A 23,426-nucleotide genomic window follows, 5' to 3' on the forward strand; every position below is an offset into this window, starting at 1 on the left:
AGAGTGGGATCCCTATCGGGTTTCAATAAAAGACAGATGTTGGCTTCAGAGAATCTGTCATTTATTTGCTCAGTGCCTGCCAGGTACGCAGAGTATAGGGAAGATAGGACAGGGGCCAGTTCTTCATCCAGTATATTAAAATATTCGGCGGGTAGCCCATCAGGGCCCGCCGCCTTGCCCAGCTTGTTCTGCCGAATGGCCTTAAGAACCTCTTGAGGAAGTATCCTAGAGTTCAAGAGGTAGGTCTGGTCCTCCGTAAGAGTAGGGAGTTGCACTACATTCCAAAACTTATGTTTTGCTTCTGAATGAATTAATTGTTTAGAATATAGGGAAGTATAATAGTCTACAAATTCGGCCATGATGTCTTTAGAATCGACAGTTATGGTACCCTTGGATTTAATGGCTAGGATCTGGGACTTAGGCTTGTAAGAGTGAACCAACTTGGCGAGTAACCTGCCAGCCTTATTACCATGCCGATAATAACGCCCCTGCCTGTGGATATTGATTTTATTGTCTTGTTGAGCGAGGTATGTATCCCTAGTTTGTTTAAGGTCATAGTACGCTTTCCTAGTCAGCAATGTAGGGGTAGATAGATAGTTATTATAAGCCTCAGTGAGTTGGGAAAGAAGAGCCCCATCCACCCTCTTAAGCTGCTTGTTATGATGCGCTGTGAAAGAGGTTATGTGGCCCCTCATCACCGCTTTGGAGGCATGCCAAAATAGATCTGGAGCACTTGAGTGGGAAGCATTGTCCGACGCGTAGTGTGTCCAGGAGGCTTTTAAATGGCGACGAAACTCAATATTATTATAGAGGTGAAGAGGGAATCTCCAAGTATTATTTGGAGGCTTAGGAAGCTGAGGCTGAAGGAATAAGGTAACTGGGGCATGGTCTGAAATAGTAACTTGACCTATACCTATGAACGAGATCTGTGGCGTGATACTTGGTGCAGTCAGAAAATAGTCAATACGTGACATGGTATGATGCGTTTTAGAAAGGCAAGTGAAATCTCTCTCAATAGGGTTTCTAGCTCTCCACACATCTACCAGGTTCAAAGTTTCTTTAAAGGAGCCAATAAGGGATACCTCCCGCTTATATCTAGACATATTTATCTTCAAAGCTTTTGAGACAGAAGGGTCTCTAAACCTATCCAGGGGAAGAGCCTGAGCCAAGTTAAAATCACCTCCCATAATTATAGGAGCGTTATATGTGGTCAATGTGGCTAAAAGGTTCGTCCAAAAGTCAGGGTCATATGCATTAGGGCCATAAACATTGCATAGGGTGTATGTGGAAGTGTCAGTCTGAATTAAGGCAATTATAAATCTCCCCTTCTTGTCTATCTCTACCTTAGAAAAAACAACTGCCAAGCCTTTGCGCACTAGGACTGCAACCCCCCTCTTCCTACCCTCTGTGGGGGAGCTTATAACCTGTCCAACCCAGCGTATTTTTAATTTCTCATGTTCCTCAGCTGTTAGTTTCGTCTCTTGGAGTAAAGCTATGTCAGCCCGTAATGAGTCTAAATGGTGAAGAATCATGCTCCTCTTTGCCGGGGATGTGATGCCCCCTACATTCCAAGCAATAACTTTAATGGGAGGTGACATATCTAAAGCTTATAATGGTAATACCTGTATATGCTGTGTAATTTTGACTTATGTTTATATGATGACAGTGTTTAACCTTCGTTGGTTGGCGGTGTGGCGGAGGGGAGGGAGCCAGAGGCCCCCAGGCATAGAGTCCACAGCAGCTATAGAGGAAGCGAGAACATAAAATGGCATTAGTATTATGCTGACGCCGAAGTTTTCCAACCACAGCTGTATAAACAGTACAAGATATTTTCAACATTCCAGAGTATAAAATAACCTTAAGAGGCTTAGCATAGATCAAGACAATGGAGTCAGATATACAATGATTAGATTTTCTGTATTGGGACCAACAATTACCAATCATGATTGTATTTGTATTGAAAAATATGCTCAGCATTTCAAGGAGTGGCTCCACTTCAAGGGGTGTAGCGCAGGGTAGAAGAGAGGGAACAAACAAACAATGGCCAGGCAAAGTTTGAGGTGGGAGAATACATAGCATACATTCAGGAACAATACCCCTGGAACAGAGCAGCTCTGCAACACCAACGGCAGTGGACCATAGGAGATGGAAGGCAGACAGGGGATCGCCATCCAAAGGTGCTAGATGCAAGTCAAGGGCCAAGCATGCAGGAAAGGGGGTGGGAAACCTAGAATGAGTAGGGGCTCTACCGATAACATACCTTTCTGAACCATGGGTTATGCGACGTGGGGGGTATTGCATAGTCTTAATAAGGTGGGGTGTGTAGGAGCTGGGGCTAGAGCAAACATTGAGAGTACTAAGAAAACAAACCATATAAATAACCATACTTATTATGAAATCTATGTCGCCTATGTGGGCCGGAGAGGAGACACTGCAACACCTGCAAACGTCAATGACGTAAGAGAGTATTTCAGACAGAGGCAAGTGCTCAACAGCAGAAGGGAACTCGGCATCCAAGTGCCCCCCCTCAAAGCCCCACAGGCACACACACCAACTGAGAACTATTAACCACAACCATGGTCTCTGCAAGATAGGGACCAAACATGTCATGAGATACATTTTATGTAAAAAAAGAGAACATTGATTCTTGTTAGAGTCTTATCAACCATTATCCTGCCTTCGCTCTGTGGACAAAAATGCTTGCGCTGCTGCAGGCGAGTGGAAAGTTTTTGGACCTGAAAGGGTCTGGATCTTAAGGGTAGCTGGAAACATAAGAGCAAATTTACGCCCCTGTTCATGCAAGGTGGAACAGAGTGAGGCAAAGTCCCTGCGTCTCTTAGTGACTTCCACCGAAAAATCTTGAAACAACAAGAGGCGGTGATCTTCATAAATGACTTCTTTAGCCGTTCTGTATGCTCTGAGAATGGCAAGCTTGTCCTGGAAATTCAAACACTTAAAGATTACTTGATGTGGTTTTTCCCTGGAGTTGTCCAGATATCTGTTAGGGCCAATTCGGTGTGATCTCTCAATATCCAGTGGGAGGCAATCCAAAGGCATGCCCAGGAGCTTTGGAAGGGTTGAGGCGGCAAAGTCCAGTAGATCTTTATCCTTGATAGATTCAGGAACACCTACAATTCGCAGGTTGTTTCGTCTACTGCGGTTTTCTAAATCTTCTACTTTATCCATTAACTGTTGATTTTGTTTCAGCAAGTGCTTCAATGAAATATCTGATTCTTGCTGCCTATCCTCAACCCCCGAAATTCTCTGTTCTGCAGCAGACATACGTGTAGAAAAGAGTCTCACCTCACTGGTCAAAGTATCAACACCAGCCTGCAAACTGTCCATCTTTGGTAAGAAAAATGCTTTAAGTTCTTGCAAGAGTGAGGAGTGGTCACCAGGTGAATTGTTTTCAATATCTGCAAGTGAGGTGTTTGCCTGAGATTCAATAAGGATTTTGTGCCTCTTGTCCTGATTTTTTGATCTTTGACTCATGGTGCTACTTGAAGGCGAAGGCAGCCTGTGAAAATACTCGTCCACTTTCATAGAACAAATTGTACAAGAGGACTAGTATTGCAGGAACGTTATGCATAAACCACAAAGTGACACTGAAATTCTGTGAGATGCAGTGGCCCCTCAGGCTGTGAACGAGCAGGATGAGTAAGAAACAAACAAGTAAGCTGTATTTACCACAAAAGCATTCCTCTTGCCCCGTAGGCTCCTTTCCCCTCTTATCTCATATTAGAAATGTTAGTCCCAGGTGTAATAGGTTCACTGAGGTAGTTATGAAGCAGTAAAGTGTCAGGCAAATTATTCAGTTAGAAGTTATAGGCCTCGAGTGCACTCACAAGATCACATGAGACAGATGTAAAAAATTTAGCTATACCAGCTACGCAGCAAATAATAGAGAAACTCTGCCCCACTCTGAAAACATAGACCCTAGATATAGTCCTGGGAATTTTTTTTAGCTATACCAGCTATGCAATAGAGCAGAATGTTCCATATGTCTAGCCCCTGTGCGGTTATAGATTGCTGAGTTTGTTCACAGCTCCAGCGCTGCAGCTCTCTGTCTCAGGCCCCCAGTTATCTACCAACTTGTGTCTTGATATAAGTTTGCTTTTCTTTTTTTTTTTTTTTGTATTTACTTGCTCTCCCTTCCGAGATGAAATGAAGCAGGCCGGATTACTTAAATGCAGTCAATTGCTATCAGCATTGCTTCTAATTGAGTTAATCATTTAGCCCACAATGTCCCTTCAGGGTGCGTGTTACCTGAGTACCGCTTATTATTGTCCCCTTTTCAACTGCCACAAAGACAGTTAATCCGGCTGGATCGGTATCCTATAGCGTTTCCGATATATTCCTTAGGCTGTATGATTCTGCAGCTCCGTCCGGGCTGTGGAGGGTATGGAGGTAGGGAGGGATCCTCCAAGATGGCGTCCGCGAGGTCCGTTAGGTGCGCAGCGTGGCGCAGATAGAAATGCCTTCCGAGGCAAGGGCGATTTTCGGCCCTTCATGATCTAACCCTGGCCGGTTGGGGTCTTATTACATCTACCCAACAAGGCGGTAACGTGGGATAAGGCAGCCGGCAGCAGAAAATGGGATATATTCAGAGTTAAATTGCGGAGCTCTTCTCTTCTGCTGCCAGCCGATAGCTCCGCCCACCGGAAGTCAAATAGGATTAATTTAGTTAATTTTAGCAATATTATTTTGTTTAATATAAATTATATTTATGTTAGGGGGTGTTAGGGTTAGGGGTTAATAACTTTATTATAGTAGCGGCGACGGTGCGGGCGGGAGATTAGGGGTTAATAATTGTAGTTAGGTGGCGGCGATGTTAGGGAGGGCAGATTAGGGGTTAATACAATTTATTATAGTGTTTGCGAGGAGGGAGTGCGGCGGTTTAGGGGTTAATACATTTATTATAGTGGCGGCGAGGTCCGGTCGGCAGATTAGGGGTTAATAAGTGTAGGTAAGGTAGCGGCGACGTTGGGGGGGCAGATTAGGGGTTAATAAATATAATATAGGGGTCGGCGGTGTTAGGGGCAGTAGATTAGGGGTTCATAAGTATAACATAGGTGGCTGCGATGTCCGGTCGGCAGATTAGGGGTTAAAAAATTTTATTAGAGTGGCGACGATGTGGGGGGGGGCCTCGGTTTAGGGGTACATAGGTAGTTTATGGGTGTTAGTGTACTTTATAGCACAGTAGTTAAGAGCTTTATATTCACGTGTTAGCCCATAAAGCTCTTAACTACTGAGTTTTTTTTGCGGTTGGAGTCTTGTCGGTAGAGGCTCTACCTCTCACTTCTCCCAAGACTCCAAATACCAGCGTTAGGCAGATCCCATTGAAAAGATAGGATACGCAATTGGCGTAAGGGGATCTGCGGTAGCCTGGAATCGCGGTAGGGAAGTGAGCGGTAGACCTGTACCTGTCTGACTCTAAATACCAGCTGGCGGCCAAAAGCAGCATTAGGAGCCCTTAACGCTGCTTTTGACGGCTAACGCAGAACTCTAAATCTAGGTGTAGCTACGAATAGTTTCTTATTACACATTACACATTGCTCTATTTTGCCTTTGAGCTTTTTAGAACTAGTTACAACTCAACATTGACTCGTTTCACTAATTTAGCAGCAAAGACTGCCATATCCACTGGACTGTTCGCTTCATTTTCTTCAACATACGTATACTGCTATCTGGACATCACGATTGTTATGTATTTATTATGGTGTCACACCTGTACATTTTTATCTGCCACCAATGTATATATTCTTATGGTCACGAATGTGTATATAGTATCGATTTGATTCACTGGGCAATGGTTTCATTGTTTACTACAGACAATGGCATATTTTTGTTTAGATGTTGCCATGGTAACCTTTTGACGGTTTTTCTGTCAGTGAGTGGGGTTTCCTACAATTTAAATTGTTTGCTGTGAGATTCATTATTGTTGGTCTGATGAAGGGGTGAACAGCACGAAACGTCACAAAGAAATACATTTTGTTTTGATACTTTACAAGACCAGTGAGTGCTTTGTGCTACATCCATTATATATATATAGATATATATATGTGTATATATATATATATATATATATATGTGTATATATATATATATATATATATATATGTGTGTGTATTTATATGTTTGTACAGATGTATTTATGTATTTATAAATGTGTGTATATATGTATTTACAGATATATATACACATAGAAACACATAGATTCATATGAATACATATATATGAGGAAGGGGATTTTTTGTCCTTGAAACGTCACAACTTTTCAGTAAAATATTTCACTAAAATGACCAGCGAGTGCAAGTCTGTTATTTATATATATATATATATATATATATATATATATATATATATATATATATGTGTGTGCATTAAAGCCCTTTGTTGTCAAGTAGATGAAAACATGCAAAAACATATTTATGCAATATTCATATTTAATAAAGTGTTTAACTGTGTTATTACTGTAAATATTTCACATTCCAATTTTCTTCACATAGGCAAATATGTTCTAAGTATTTATAAATAGATATTCCTATAAATACGTTAACACGATATTTGAACTTCGTTTTTTTGCGCACATCGGGTTAGCGCACGAGCGAAAACAGTTTACTTTCAATACGAGTACTACCCAACGCACGCAAATAAACTTACTTCTAGCACAGTTATGGCGCATCAGGAGCAAAATGATGTCATTGTATTGAGCACTAAACTGTATATATGTGTTTTTCTTTTGCATACAAATGTAGGTTTACGCCGCTTAGCAAAATACACCACTTTCTATGTAAATTTCACCTGAGCCGAGAGCTTTAAGAAACTGGCGCTGGAGAATTCAAACATACATTTTCCTTTTTATGGATCTAGATCATTGGTTTTCAAGCCTGTCCCCAGGCCTCCTAACAGATTTTAAGGATATCTGAACTGGAGCACAGGTAAATTAATCAGCTAATTAGTAAATATGGTTATTTTACCGCTTTCACCCAAGGTAATCCTGAAAATCTGGCCTGTTAGAGAGGCCTGAAGACAGGTTTGAAAAACAGAAGTCTTGATAAATATTACAAAACAATTATATATCCGGCCACAAGATGGCAGCAAAGACCATCTGTTTGTAAAGCTCTTTATTTTGTTGCTCTTTCATGAGAGTAATTCAGGGATGAGTATCTGACATCTCCTTGCGAGTGACTTATAAACAGAGCAGCATCGTTCTAGTTAACCACCTCCCTATAGTCATGAGTGCTGCCATGGTGAAATCTATATTTCACTGCATTCCAGTGCTGATGTGTGTACAGGATCTCTCAGGTTTAAAAGGATAAAACAAAAACTGCAGCAACTTGGTCAGTTTTTTAAAAGTGAGGCACAACAGGGAGTTGAAATATTTCACACTAGAGTCTTTATGAACCTCACATGCTGCTGCAGGTTCCTGATACACCTCCTGTTCTATAAGGTGAGACTGAAGCGATACTCAGTGAGTGTAGAACAACCCTTCTACAACCCTGTGAGTGTCTGTGTATCTCACGCCTGTGTCTACTCCTAGCTAAAAGTTAGTTCTCTTGATTAACCCCTTAACTGCCAAGCAGTAGGAACGGGGCAACGTTAGACCAATGGTAGAATAAATAGTTCTCTGAACGTTCTCATGTTTATAAATTGGAAATAAATGTGTCAGTCAATAAAATTCCCTAATGGACGTCTAAAAAGAGCCAAAAATTTGAATGTGAGAACAATACTAAATGGCTTCCTTCTGAGTTATATAATTCACACTCCTATGCTTTTCTCCAGCTGAAGACTGTAGGCTGTGCACATGGCAGTAAGTTTTGTTTTATGCTCAGATATTAAAGGGACATGAAACCAAACATTTCCTTTCAGGATTCAAGTAGAAAAGCCAATTTAAACCACTTTCTAATTTATTTCTATTATCAGATTTTCTTTGTTCTCCTGGTATCTTTTATTGAAGAGCAGAGATGTAAACTCAAGGGCGTGCACATGTCTGGAGCACTATATGGCAGCAGTTTTGCAAGAATGTTAGCTATTTGTAAGAGCACTAGAGGGCAGCAGTTTATGTTATCCATTTGTAAGAGCACTAGAGGGCAGCAGTTTATGTTATCCATTTGTAAGAGCACTAGAGGGCAGCAGTTTATGTTATCCATTTGTAAGAGCACTAGAGGGCAGCAGTTTCTGTTATCCATTTGTAAGAGCACTAGAGGGCAGCAGTTTATGTTATCCATTTGTAAGAGCACTAGAGAGCAGCAGTTTATGTTATCCATTTGTAGGAGCACTAGAGGGCAGCGGTTTATGTTATCCATTTGTAAGAGCACTAGATGGCAGCAGTTTATGTTATCCATTTGTAAGAGCACTAGAGGGCAGCCGTTTCTGTCATTCATTTGCAAGAGCACTAGATGGCAGCAGTTTATGTTATCCATTTGTAAGAGCACTAGATGGCAGCAGTTTATGTTATCCATTTGTAAGAGCACTAGAGGGCAGCACTGTTTCCTGCCATGTAGTGCCCGGACGCATACATTTAAAAAGTGTCACTGCGCTGTGATAAAGCAGCAGTGGAAAATAAGGGCTTTCCCTATTTACCTTTTTAGAACAGCATATTGTACAATACATTAATGCCATTGGGATCTATTGCAAGAGTTTTACACCAGTGTTCCGTTAATAGGCTATATGTTAGGCTGCTTATAGCAGCGCAGTAGTTATTCACTATATTTGTAATATTGGGAATTAATATATTGTACGATGTAGTGCTGCAGACATCTACCTAGGTATCTCTTCAACAAAGAATATCATAAGAACAAAGCAAGTTTGATAGTAAAAGTTCATTGGAAACTTTAATAAAAAATTGTATGCGCTATCTGAATCAGAAAATATTTTTTGGGGGTTGCATGTCCCTTTAAGGCTTTTAAATGATCATTAACTTCATTAGGAGCCTTTATGTCCAATTAATGGCAGAGAAACAATGAATATTAGAATTTTTACAATTTATGTAAGGGAACATGGAGCATAAATTAAACTTTCATGACTGAGATAGAGCGTACAAACTAAAAAAACATATAATCAGTTCCCTTTTTTGTCTCGGTCTGTTTAGGTTAAACCCAGCTCTCTTCCATCAGACCATACTGAGATAGGCTTATGAGTGTGCACGTGACTTCAGCGCTATATGTATAATATTGTTACAAATACTGATCCCGATCACAACCTTGCCAATATCACCTCCACATATTAAAGGGACACTAAACCCAATTTTTTTTCTTTCATGATTCAGATAGAGCAACAATTTTAAGCAACTTTCTAATTTACTCCTATTATATTTTTTTCTTTGTTCTCTTGCTATCTTTAATTGAAAAAGCAGGAATGTAAGCTTAGGAGTCAGCCCATTTTTGGTTCAGCACCCTGGCTAGCGCTTGCTGATTGGTGGCTACATTTAAGACCAAGATAAAGTTGGAAATTGGATAACATAAATTAAATCTAAAATCATTTAAAACTATATGCACTATGCAGGAAACATTAATGTGCTCCCAATGATTTATTTTATCTGCTTGAGTGTATTAAATAGTTTACAACTAGATACTTTATATTTATTTTGTCATATGAAATAGCAGTTTTTGCCTATTGAAACCACCAACTATACAAAAAAGCTCAAGACTGGGATATTCTCTATAGAAAAAAATGCTATGTAAATGAGAGTCAGCTGTGGATAGGAGAGATAGGTATTCAATTGTTCATTTTCAATTGCTTTCTCTAATTATTGTCTATAGTTTGTAGAGAGAGATAAGATAGGTGGCTGTGTGTATATAAACAAAGAGGTAAGATAGGGGTATCTAGTGGTAAGTATAAAGAATTTTCACTTGAATTTGATGTGGACATTATTCAATGTTTTAAACAAAAGCTGCAAGACATCTGTTCGCCCGAACCAAAGAGGGCAATATTTTTTTTTCTCTATATGTTACACCCCTTAGTGGCAACCAAAGGATTATAAATTCAGCCTTTGACAACCAATATAAACCATTAATATTTAGATACCGTTAATAAATTAAGGGGTTTTTTTTGTAGACAACTGAGATTTGAACTGTCTAAAACCATCATATCTTCCAGGAGAAACGAATAGAAAAGTCTACGAGAGAAAATTCAAGATTAGTGGGAGGAGCCATGGGGGAACCACAGAGCACACCCACTTCACACAGAAGTTACACAGGACCTGAGAAGTATCAGCATTTAGAGACATCTCAGGTACCAGCTTCTCTACCAAATGGAGATCTATTAAGTATTCTCGTGTGATGTCCATGACTTAGTCCTCACCTCCTGTGACAACTCAGTTTGCTGGGCATAAATCGTTACAGTAACTGATTGACGGAGAGCCCTTGGTCTCACGCAGCATAATGCTGTGTGCCAGCCCTGGGTGCAGTCTTCATTTAAAGGCACATGAAAGGCAAAATTTAGCTTTTGGGGATCAGATAGAACAGTCATTTTAAGAGACTTTCCAGTTCACTTCTCTTATCTAATCTATTTCATTATTTTGGTATCCTTTGATGAAAAGCATACCTAAGTAGGCTTGAGAGCAGCAATGCTGTACCTGGAGCTAGCTGCTGATTGGTGGCTGCACAAATATGTGACTAGTCATTGGCTCATCAGATATCCTCAGCTAGCTCCCAGTAATGCATTGAAGCTCTGGAGATGTCCCTTTAAGACATGAGCCTGTGTGTCCTTGTCAGGTATTTCTAGTGACAGCAGATAACAATCACGTGTCACTGTTTCTCACAGTGTATTCAGCCATCTGGGAGTCTAGACCGTTAAATGTGAGGGTGGACAAAGCTAAATACCAAGTGTGCAGAGTATAGAGAATGTTTATTTTATTGTTGTTTCTCTGCCTTGTGTACAGCACTGGGTATATAAAAGGCTAATGCAGTGCAGCTGGCACATGTGAGGTTTGGGGATTACCATAATGAAGCCCCCCAGACAACACACAGGCTGCCATGTGACACTGAACACATAGGTCTTAGTATCAATGAAACGTGTTGCTCAACCTAATATCTCACTGAAAGAAATCCCTGCAGTAGCGCAACTCAAAAACTGCACAATTCATTATGTTTTAATCCTGCTGCTTCTACCTTTAAAACCATCTCTAAAATTAGATATTTCCTTACACAAGACACAACTAAGATTTTAATCCACTCTCTCATCCTTTCCCACCTTGACTACTGCAACTCTGTCCTCTCTGGTCTCCCCACCTGCCGCCTAGCTCCTTTACAATCCATAACGAATGCCTCTGCCAGGCTCATCTTCCTTACACGTCGCTCTTCATCTGCTGCGCCTCTCTGCCAATCCCTTCACTGGCTTCCTCTTGCCTCTAGGATCAAACACAAAATTCTGACTCTGACATACAAAGCTCTCAACTGCACTGCTCCCCCCTATATCTCAGACCTTGTCTCCAGATACTCTCCCTCCCGTCCCCTTCGCTCTACTCATGACCTCCTACTCTCCTCCTCTCTTGTCACCTCATCACACTCCCGTTTACAGGACTTCTCCAGACTGGCTCCCATCTTGTGGAACAGTGCGACTCTCGGCAGGGCCCTCTACCCATTTGATCCCAATAATTGCTACCTTGTATACCGCCTATGTTTATAGCGCTGCCTAATCTGCTGGCGCTCTACAAATAACCAATAATAATAATAATCTGCCCTTCCTCACAGCCACCTGTTATAATCAGTAACTCGCTCACCTCACGGAGTTGTGACATCACAAAAAACGAATTACTTCAGACCAACCCCCCATATTAATGCAGACAGTAGTAACATACGCAGAGGAGGAAGTTTTTAAATATATAATGCAGCCAAAGCTTACCTGCAAAATGGTTTCTTTTTTAACCCCATTAACCCCTTTAATTTGAGCATAGTTTTCTTTGCAACAAGCTCCCCCCTGGGCATTTCCATATATGGAGGGTGCTAACAAGGCCATAGCTCCTGCAGAATGTGCACATGCACGGTAGGGGGCAGATTCACATGGCACCCGACTAAAGCAGTGCACAGCAAAATGCTAAAGCTTTCACAAACATGTGACTGTCCCTCCTCAGCCCCCCTTTCTTGCATAAGTAATTATCCTTACATGCACACTTTGTAATATGATAGCACACAGGTTTGGACTAAGACACTAATAAGGGGGGTGGAGCTGGCTACACTTGGCAACACTAAAGTGTAAGTCATTTTGCAGGTTTTATGAAATTTTATTAAAATACTTATTAGCTTTTTTTCCACTTTTTTTCCACACACTGTTTTACCTCATTGACCCTTTTATAATATGCACATAACCCAAAATGTTTTATGTCACTTTAAAGGGACATTCCAGTCAATATTTAAATGCACATAGATAAATTAGATCTTTGAATAGAAACCTATTTGCAATATAAATGTATTGGCAAAAATGCTTCTAGTAACAGTTCTCACTGTTTTAGTGCTAACATTTTTCTCTGCACGTGCATGTGAAGCGTAGCTAGATATTCTCAGTGCACCAGCATTATAAATACTGCAGCTGCTCACAGCACCAGTGGGGCTTGTATCATGTCAGCCATTAACAAACTGAGTCATTATCAGATGGTACAAGCACCTTAGGCTCTCTGAGCAAGTGCTGGTGCACGCCGCATACTTAAATACACTTTTGAAACCGCTGTAGCTTTAATTAGAAGCATTTTTTCTAATAGATTTATATTACCAAATCGAACGGAAATGCATCCATGTGGATTCCATAATTGGCTGGAATGTCCCTTTAATAAAATATCCATTAGCCTCAAACTGTAATCCACCATACAATGCTTAAATATAATAACCCAAAATGTATTTCATGATTCAGGTTTTAAAAAACTTTCCTGCAGCACTGTTTCCTGCTATATAGTGCTCCAGATGCTACCTAGGTATCTCTTCAACAAAGAATATCATGGGAACGAAGCACATTTGATAATAGAAGTAAATTGGAACCTTTTATAAGATTGTTTACCCTGTCTGACTCCCAAAATAACATTTTTGGATTTCATATCCATTAAATTATGTGTAGCAAAACAACTTTGAAGAGTTCTGTTATTTATTTTCCCAACTTCTCCTGTAATTGAAATATCAAAATTCTATTCTTTTTTTCCCCACTGACCCAGGGAGATTGTAGTGCATCTGGCTGACCCCTGCAACATGCTGCACAGTGATTGCTTGATAAGTGCAAGAGCTTATTATTTATCTTTCCATAACTGGCCGCAGCAGATTATATAAGATAAACATACTTTAGAGGTTTTTCAAGGGGTGTGTACCTGGAGTGCAAAGAAATACAAATCGTGACAACAAAATGAAAGTTTTACGAGTTTATAAAATATTTATTGGTATTCAGAACTTTTGCAATGTAGTTAATACTAGAAATGCAAATGATAATATTATATCACCCTTTAACAATTGTTACACATAGTTTTACACATTTGCCCTTTATATTTGTCAGGATACCCACAGGGGGGTCCCAGAAAACTCAAGGCTGAGGAACACATGGCCAGCACTCCTCACCGAGAGCAACAGGACAGTAGCCCCTCATGCCACGTCACCAGCTCGGCTTGCAAACTCACAAACCACTCATGCCGCCCAACATGCGCCATTTTCCTGCAGACCATTGGACCAGACACCCATCCCCCGCATGAATCGGAGTCAGTCAACATCTCTTCCTGTAAGTGTATCAGTAGTTCTATTTGTTGTTCTTATATTCTGTGATTGAGACTATTTCCTTCACCTTTAATCCTGATGAATTTCCAAACAATTAAGGAAACCAAAGGTGTTCTGGGCATTGTTGTGTCAGGACATAAAGATCCGAATGCGTAAATAGTAATCAAATTTACTAAACCTGACTGGCAACTCCGTGCTCAATTTGGGGGATGGTCTGATTTATTAGGAAGTGTGTAGACCTTTAAAGGGGCAATATACACCAATTTCCATTTAACTGCATGTAACAGACACTACTATAAAGAATAATATGCACAGATACTGATATAAAAATCCAGTATAAAACCTTTTAAAAACGTACTTAGAAGCTTCCAATTTAACACTGTTAATGAGATAAGCCTGGGACACCCGCTGAAAGGGGCTAATAGCAGAACCTCCCCCATCCCCTGTTTATGAAAAGACCCATTATACAAACAGAAGCAGTCTGAAGTCTGTAGACATCAGTATACATCTTAAACTTTGGGGCTTGGTTAGGAATCTGAAAATCAGCACAATGTTATTTAAAAATAAGCAAAACTAAAGATTGTTACAAAAACACTCCCAGGTGAGCTGTATAAATGGATCGACTACCAAACGTTTATGCAAATAAAACTCTAGTGTATAATGTTCCTTTATGTATGGACTGTGGACACTCCCAGAGTCAGGCCTCGATTCTCTAATAATGTTATAACTATAGCTTGAGAGCTGTTCAATTTATCTCACTACACAGGGTGTGAAGGACAGACACACACATTAGACTATAATGCTAAAGATTTTGTATGATTTCTTTCTCTGACAGCATGTTTTCGATAATAAGACCCTAAGGGGCATATTTCTCTTGTAAGGTGTATCCAGTCCACGGATTCATCCATTACTTGTGGGATATTCTCCTTCCCAACAGGAAGCTGCAAGAGGATCACCCACAGCAGAGCTGTCTATATAGCTCCTCCCCTAACTGCCACCTCCCAGTCATTCTCTTGCAGCTCTCGACAAGGGAAGCAGCTAGAGAGATGTGGTGCATTAATGTAGTTTATCTTCAATCAAAAGTTTGTTATTTTCAAATGGTACCGGAGTTGTACTATTTTAGCCTCAGGCAGAAAGTTGAAGAAGAGTCTGCCTGTGGTCTTTGATGATCTTAGCAGGTTGTAACTAAGATCCATTGCTGTTCTCACACATAACTGAAGAGATGGGTAACTTCAGCTGGGGGAATATGTGCAGTTTTAACTTTTTCTAGAGAAATGAAAAGCTAGAAAATGCTGACAATACCGGATTTATTTAAGGTAAGCCTGATTACAGTGATTTAATAACGACTGGTATCATGCTTGCTGTAAATTGTAATATTTTTATTTTTTACTCACATTACTGAATAGATCTAACGTTTGCTTGAGGTGTATAAACGTTTATTTCATATTGGTGATAAAACTTTATTCTGGGGCCCAGTTTTTCCACATGGCTGACTAGATTTTGCCTAGGGATAGTTTTTTAAGGCCCTCTCACTGTGAATACAGGTTGGGAGGGGCCTATTTTCCATTAGTTTTTGCAGCTTGAGACATCCAGCTTCCCTGAAGGAGTCCCCTGAACATATAGGACCTCTCTAAGGGGTTTTTGTGCCTTCCAAAGTCGTTGTATGGGCAGGTAAGGCCACAGTAGAGCTGTGGCAGTTTGTTGTGACTGTTTAAAAACGTTTATATCATTTTTTGATCCGGTTTTGAAACTAAGGGGTTAATCATCCATTTGCAAGTGGGTGCAATGCTCTTTCAGCCTATTATACACACTGTAAAAATTTCGTAAGATTTACTGCTTTTTTCACTGTTTTAGCAGTTTCTGTGATTGTTTTTTTCTCATAAAGGCACAGTACCGTTTTTATTTTTTGCTTGTTCACAGTTATTAAAGTGTTTTCCAAGCTTGCTGGTCTCATTACTAGTCTGTTTAAACATGTCTGACATAGAGGAAACTCATTGTTCATTATGTTTAGAAAGTGCAAAGAAAATCCAGCAGCACAACAATGGTAATCTTTCAAATTTATTTGGTACCTGGAGGTAAAGCAATGACGTTTCGGGCTCAGTAGCCCTTAATCATATGACCCTCATGCAGTATACAACTTCCTTAAATACCCAACACCACAGGTGTGGTCATTAACAATATCATCTAGCTTATACCTGCAACAATTCGCTAATATTATCGCCACCTAGTGGTGTATAACAATTAATACATCAAAAAAACTTTGTAAAAACTTGTAAGAGCAGATGTAGGGAGTAAGAAGTTGAAACAAAGTTATATCTCTGGAAAAGGTTTGGGTTGTTATCCCTGTTTAGGGTGTGCTAATTGCAATAACATGGCTAAGGGCTGTAATTTTACACATCCCTTAACTGGTAAAGTGTATAAAATTAATGGCTTCTATACTTGTAATACCGATTATGCAATCTACTTGATTAAATGCCCATGTGGGTGGATTTATATTGGAGAGACCACCCAAAGGGTGAGGGATAGAATCATACAGCATAAGTCTAACATTAGATGTAAAGATTTTAATGCCCCTGTCTCCAATCATTTTCTGACTTTTGGCCACTCAATTGCACAGTTGAAATTCCAAATTATAGATCATGTCCCTGTCCCACGAAGAGGTGGGGATAGAGAACTGATCTTAAAAAAGAGAGAGTCTATGTGGATTTATAGGCTAGATTGTCTGTATCCAAAAGGAATGAACCGTGAAATTGATTTTAATATCTTTTTGTGATTTTGCAGATTCTACAGTAATTCCCTTTTCTAGATATGAAGGATCGAGATGAAGAATTATCCCTCACTATTATCTTTGTAAATATTAAATTGTGTATTGTTCTGAAATTTTGATATGAAATGTAATATTCAGTTGAAATACGAGTATGTAACACTGTTATACTTTTATATAAAAAGTTTTTTGATGTATTAATTGTTATACACCACTAGGTGGCGATAATATTAGAGAATTGTTGCAGGTATAAGCTAGATGATATTGTTAATGACCACACCTGTGGTGTTGGGTATTTAAGGAAGTTGTATACTGCATGAGGGTCATATGATTAAAGGCTACTGAGCCCGAAACATCATTGCTTTACCTCCAGGTACCAAATAAATTTGAAAGATTACCATTGTTGTGCTGCTGGATTTTCTTTGCACTTGTTATATGGGAGTCTTTGAGCAGTGGCTCCTCCAGCTTTGCACACCTAACCTACACAACTGGTGCTTGAGTCACTTTGATACTGTGGTCATTATGTTTAGAAGCCATTGTGGAACCCCCTCTTAGAATGTGTACCAAATGCACTGATTTTACTATAGATTACAAAGACCATATTCTGGCTTTAAAAAATGTATCACCAGAAGAAATTGACAAGGAGGAATTTATGCCGTCTAACTCTCCCCACATGTCAGATCCTATAAATCGCGCTCAGGGGACGCCAAGTACATCTAGCGCGCCCATTGCGTATACCTTGCAAGACATGGCGGCAGTTATGAATCATACCCTTACAGAGGTATTATCTAAACTGCCAGGATTGCAAGGAAAGCGAGACAGCTCTGGGACTAGAATAAATACAGAGCTCTCTGACGCTTTAGTAGCTATCTCTGATACACCCTCACAATATAATGAAGCTGAAGCAGGGGAGCTTCAATCTGTGGGTGATTTTTCTGATTCAGGGAAGATACTTCAATCTGATTCTGATATGTCTACATTTAAATTTAAGCTTAAACACCTCCGCGTATTGCTCAGGGAGGTTTTAGCAACTCTGGACGACTGTGACACTATTGTAGTCCCAGAGACATTATGTAGATTGGATAAATACTATGCAGTACCTACTTACACTGATGTTTTTCCAATCCCTAAAAGGTTTTCTGAAATTATTACTAAGGAATGAGATAGACCAGGTGTACCGTTCTCTCCCCCTCCTGGTTTTAAAAAGATGTTTCCTATAGACGCCGCTACACCGGACTTATGGCAGACGGTCCCTAAGGTGGAGGGAGCAGTTTCTACTCTAGCTAAGCGTACAACTATCCCTGTCGAGGACAGTTGTGCTTTTCTAGATCCAATGGATAAAAAATTAGAGGGTTACCTTAAGAAAATTTTTATTCAACAAGGTTTTATTCTCCAGCCTCTTGCATGCATTGCCCCAGTCACTGCTGCCGCGTCTTTCTGGTTTGAGTCCCTAGAGGAGGCTCTACAGGTTGAAACCCCGTTGGAAGATATTATTGACAAGCTTAGGGCCCTTAAGCTAGCCAATTCATTTGTTTCTGACGCCGTTGTTCATTTAACCAAGCTAACGGCTAAAAATTCAGGTTTTGCTATTCAGGCCATAGGGTGCTATGGCTTAAATCCTGGTCAGCTGACGTGACTTCAAAGTCTAAACTTCTCAACATTCCCTTCAAAGGACAGATCCTATTCGGGCCTGGACTGAAGGAGATCATTTCTGACATCACTGGAGGAAAAGGTCACGCCCTTCCTCAAGACAGGTCCAACAAATTAAGGACCAAACAGTCTAGTTTTCGGCCCTTTCGAAACTTCAAGAGTGGCGCAGCTTCAACTTCCTCTAACACAAAACAAGAGGGAACTTTTGCCCAGTCTAAGCCGGTCTGGAGACCTAACCAGGCTTGGAACAAGGGGAAACAGGCCAAGAAGCCTGCTGCTGCCTCTAAGACAGCATAAAGGAGCAGCCCCCGATCCAGAAACGGATCTAGTAGGGGGCAGACTCTCTCTCTTCGCCCAGGCTTGGGCAAGAGATGTCCAGGATCCCAGGGCATTGGAAATTGTGTCCAAGGGTTATCTTCTGGAATTCAAAACCTCTCCCCCAAAAGGGAGATTTCATCTCTCACTTTTATCTGCAAACCAGATAAAGAGAGAAGCATTCTTACATTGTGTTCAAGACCTCCTAGTTATGGGAGTGATCCACCCAGTTCCGCAGGAGGAACAGGGACAGGGCTTTTTTTCAAATCTGTTTGTTGTTCCCAAGAAAGAGGGAACATTCAGACCAATCTTAGATCTCAAGATCTTAAACAAATTTCTCAGAGTCCCATCCTTCAAGATGGACACTATTCGAACCATCCTTCCTATGATCCAGGAGGGTCAATACAGGCACTACCAGTTTGTGGCTCTTCCCTTCGGGTTGGCCACGGCACCAAGAATCTTTACAAAGGTTCTAGGGTCCCTTCTAGCGGTCCTAAGGCTGTGGGCTATAGCAGTAGCCCCTTACTCAGACGACATTCTGATACAGGCGTCGACTTTTCAAGTTGCCAGGTCTCACACAGACATTGTTCTGGCATTTCTGAGGTCGCATGGGTGGAAAGTAAATGAAGAAAAAAGTTCTCTATCCCCTCTCACAAAAGTTTCCTTCCTAGGAACTCTGATAGAAATGAAGATTTACCTGACAGAGGCCAGGTTGTCAAAACTTCTAAATTCCTGCCGTGTTCTTTATTCTACTTCTCGCCCTTCAGTAGCTCAGTGTATGGAAGTAATCGGCTTAATGGTAGCGGCAATGGACATAGTGCCGTTTGCCCTCCTACATCTCAGACCGCTGCAACTCTGCATGCTCAGTCAGTGGAATGGGGATTACACAGATTTGTCCCCTCTACTAAATCTGGATCAAGAGACCAGGGATTCTCTTCTCTGGTGGTTATCTCGGGTCCATCTGTCCAAGGGTATGACCTTCCGCAGGCCAGATTGGACAATAGTAACGACAGATGCCAGCCTTCTGGGCTGGGGTGTAGTCTGGAACTCCCTGAAGGCTCAGGGCTTGTGCACTCAGGAGGAGACACTCCTTCCGGTAAACATTCTGGAACTAAGAGCGATATTCAATGCTCTTCAGGCTTGGCCTCAGCTAGCTGCGGTCAGGTTCATCAGATTTCAGTCGGACAACCTCATGACTGTAGCTTACATCAACCAACAAGGAGTTCCCTAGCAATGTTGGAGGTTTCAAAAATAATTCTATGGGCAGAGGTTCACTCTTGCCATCTATCAGCTATCCATATCCCAGGAGTAGAGAACTGGGAGGCGGATTTTCTAAGTCGGCAGACTTTTCATCCGGGGGAGTGGGAACTCCATCCGGAGGTGTTTGCACAGTTGATTCAACTTTGGGGCAAACCAGAACTGGATCTCATGGCGTCTCGTCAGAACGCCAAGCTTCCTTGTTACGGGTTCAGGTCCAGGGATCCCAAGGCAGCGCTGATAGATGCTCTAGCAGTGCCTTGGTCTTTCAGCCTGGCTTATGTGTTTCCACCGTTTCCTCTGCTCCCTCGTCTGATTGCCAAGATCAAGCAGGAGAGAGCTTCAGTGATTTTGATAGCTCCTGCGTGGCCACGCAGGACTTGGTACGCAGATCTGGTGGACATGTCATCCTTTTCACCTTGGACTCTGCCGCTGAGGCAGGACCTTCTACTTCAAGGTCCCTTCAAACATCCAAATTTAATTTCTCTGCGTCTGACTGCTTGGAGATTGAACGCTTGATTTTGTCAAAACGTGTTTTTTCCGAGTCGGTCATTGATACCTTAATTCAGGCTCGAAAGCCTGTCACCAGGAAAATCTATCATAAGATATGGTGTAAATATCTTCATTGATGTGAATCCAAGGGTTACTCATGGAGTAAAGTCAGGATTCCCAGTATATTGTCTTTTCTCCAAGAAGGATTGGAGAAGGGATTGTCAGCTAGTTCCTTAAAGGGACAGATTTCTGCTCTGTCTATTCTTTTGCACAAGCGTCTGGCGGATGTTCCAGACGTTCAGGCATTTTGTCAGGCTTTAGTTAGAATCAAGCCTGTGTTGAAACCTGTTGCTCCGCCATGGAGTTTAAATTTAGTTCTTAAAGTTCTTCAAGGGGTTCCGTTTGAACCTTTGCATTCCATAGATATCAAGCTTTTATCTTGGAAAGTTCTGTTCTTGGTAGCTATCTCTTCGGCTCGAAGAGTTTCAGAGTTATTTGCCTTGCAGTGTGATTCCCCTTATCTGATCTTCCATGCAGATAAGGTAGTTTTGCGTTCCAAACCTGGGTTTCTTCCTAAGGGGGTATCCAATAAGAATATCAATCAAGAAATTGTTGTTCCGTCACTGTGTCCTAATCCTTCTTCAAAAAAGGAACGTCTATTACACAATCTTGACGTGGTTCGTGCTTTAAAGTTTTATTTACAAGCTACTAAAGATTTTCGTCAAACATCTGCATTGTTTGTTGTCTACTCTGGACAGAGGAAAGGCCAAAAGGCTTCAGCAACTTCTCTTTCTTTTTGGTTAAGAAGTATAATCCGCTTAGCTTATGAGACTGCTGGCCAGCAGCCTCCTGTAAGAATTACAGCTCATTCCACTAGAGCGGTGGCTTCCACATGGGCCTTTAAAAATGAGGCTTCTGTTGACAGATTTGTAAGGCGGCGACTTGGTCTTCGCTTCATACAAAATTTTCTAAATTCTACAAATTTGATACTTTTGCTTCTTCGGAGGCTATTTTTGGGAGAAAGGTCTTACAGGCAGTGGTGCCTTCCGTTTAAGCGCCTGCCTTGTCCCTCCCTTCATCCGTGTCCTATAGCTTTGGTATTGGTATCCCAAAAGTAATGGATGAATCCGTGGACTGGATACACGTTACAAGAGAAAACAAAATTTATGCTTACCTGATAAATTTATTTCTCTTGTTGTGTATCCAGTCCACGGCCCGCCCTGTCATTTTAAGGCAGGTGTGTTTTATTTTTAAACTACAGTCACCACTGCACCCTATAGTTTCTCCTTTCTCTTGCTTGTCTTCGGTCGAATGACTGGGAGGTGGCAGTTAGGGGAGGAGCTATATAGACAGCTCTGCTGTGGGCGATCCTCTTGCAGCTTCCTGTTGAGAAGGAGAATATCCCACAAGTAATGGATGAATCCGTGGACTGGATACACCACAAGAGAAATAAATTTATCAGGTAAGCATAAATTTTGTTTTATCAAGCTCCGTATGGAGCTTGATGCCCCGTGTAAGGCTCGCCGGCAACAGAAGTTATGAAGCAGCTGTCTAAAGACCGCTGCTCCATAACCTGTCTGTCTGCTCTGAGGCAGCGGACAGAAATCGCCAGAAATCAACCCGATCGAATACAATCGGGTTGATTGACACCCCCTGCTAGCGGCTGATTGGCCGCAAATCTGTAGGGGGCGGTATTGCACTAGCAGTTCACAAGAACTGCTGGTGCAAATGCAGAGAGCGTATGCTGTTGGCATTTATCAATGTGCAGCGGAGATGATCTGCTATATCGGATCATGTCCGCTCGCAGCATCATAAATAGGCCCCTTAGTGTAAACCTTTTTTTCATGCCAGATATTTTTGGCACAAAAATTACACTTGTCCTAAAATAACATAAACCAAAAATAAATGTAACTTTACAATTGATTTATTTAACATTTTTAATTAAAGTTGCATTGGTGTTGCATAGAATCTTGCATTAGGATGACATGATATACTGGCTCAAAAAGCATCATTAGCTTCTAGTCAAATAGGAGCCTTTGGGGCATATTTATCAAGCTCCGAATGGAGCTTAATGCCCGTGTTTCTGGCGAGCCTGCAGGCTCGCCAGAAACAGCAGTTATGAAGCAGAGTTCACAAAGACCGCTGCTCCATAACCTGTCCGGCTGCTCTGAGCAGACGGACAGACATCGCCGGAAATCAACTCAATCGAGTACGATCGGGTTGATTGACACCCCACTGCTGGCGACGGCATTGCACCAGCAGCTACGGCGAGCGTATTCAGTGAGGTCTGTCGGACCTGATCCGCACTGTCGGATCAGGTCCGACAGACCTTGATAAATATGGGCCTTTGCCTTTTTCTTTCACCTTTATATGAATTTCATCTAGCAAAATTAGTGATTTTATTTATATTTGTCATTGAATAAAATGTTTGTTTTAAAATGCTTTACACACACGCAACACCAAAGTACTACAAAAGTCAAGTTGGATAGGGCAATGTAAAGCTTTATAAAAATATATATATTTTTTAATTTCAAATTCTATACAATTATTTTCATACTATAATTTATTTGTTTTGTCATTTGTTTACCCCAATAATAATATAGCTTTGTAAATTTGGCCTAAATTAATTTGTATTTGTATCTGATTTTGTTTTGCCCCTCCCACAGCGAATGCAATTAGTCCAAGCGCTTTACGACTTTCAGGCCATGGAATCAGATGAACTTGGCTTCCAGTCTAGTGATATAATCGAAGTTCTAGACAGTTCAGATTCTTCCTGGTGGATGGGCCGTTTAAGGGGAAGAATTGGACTTTTCCCATCAAACTACGTGGCAAGCATTGACCGGTGACAGCGTCAGAGTGTTCAGTGAAGAATCGACCATAGAAAACAAATATCAATTAAATAAAAGACTGAGAGAAGAGCTGCAGAGGATTCTGGAAACTGATTAGCAGTCCCTGCGTGCTCTGTTATGCGAGATATTCTATTTAAAAATTAAATTTTATTGAAGCCTTTAAACAGGCACTGACATCCAACTGTGTTTGTATTGCAGACCAAAAAGGGATACTTGTGAGCACTGAGAGTGGGGTAATACTGCTGCATGCTATGTATTACCAGATAATTGTGTTATTGTTTGTGCCGTGGGTATGATAACCCACCTTGCGCTATAGATCGTGCTTCACTTATCATCTAGCTCTTTACAAGGGTTAACACACAGGACACTAAACCCAAATTTGTTTCTCTCATGATTCAGATAGAGAAG

At 41.0% G+C, this 23,426-nt stretch overlaps 1 protein-coding gene across 1 annotated transcript in view; it reads left to right on the forward strand.

Annotated features, from left to right (window-relative positions):
* Positions 1 to 23,015, forward strand: part of GRAP2 (GRB2 related adaptor protein 2) — a 149,140-nt gene extending 126,125 nt beyond the window's left edge. The window contains exon 5 of the mRNA XM_053689047.1: positions 22,836 to 23,015. Coding sequence (XP_053545022.1) covers positions 22,836 to 23,015 — 180 coding nt within the window. The remainder of the gene's footprint in view (positions 1 to 22,835) is intronic.
* The last annotated feature ends 411 nt before the right edge of the window (positions 23,016 to 23,426 follow it).

Source organism: Bombina bombina, chromosome 7 (assembly GCF_027579735.1).
Source record: "Bombina bombina isolate aBomBom1 chromosome 7, aBomBom1.pri, whole genome shotgun sequence".
NCBI classification, from domain to species: domain Eukaryota; kingdom Metazoa; phylum Chordata; class Amphibia; order Anura; family Bombinatoridae; genus Bombina; species Bombina bombina.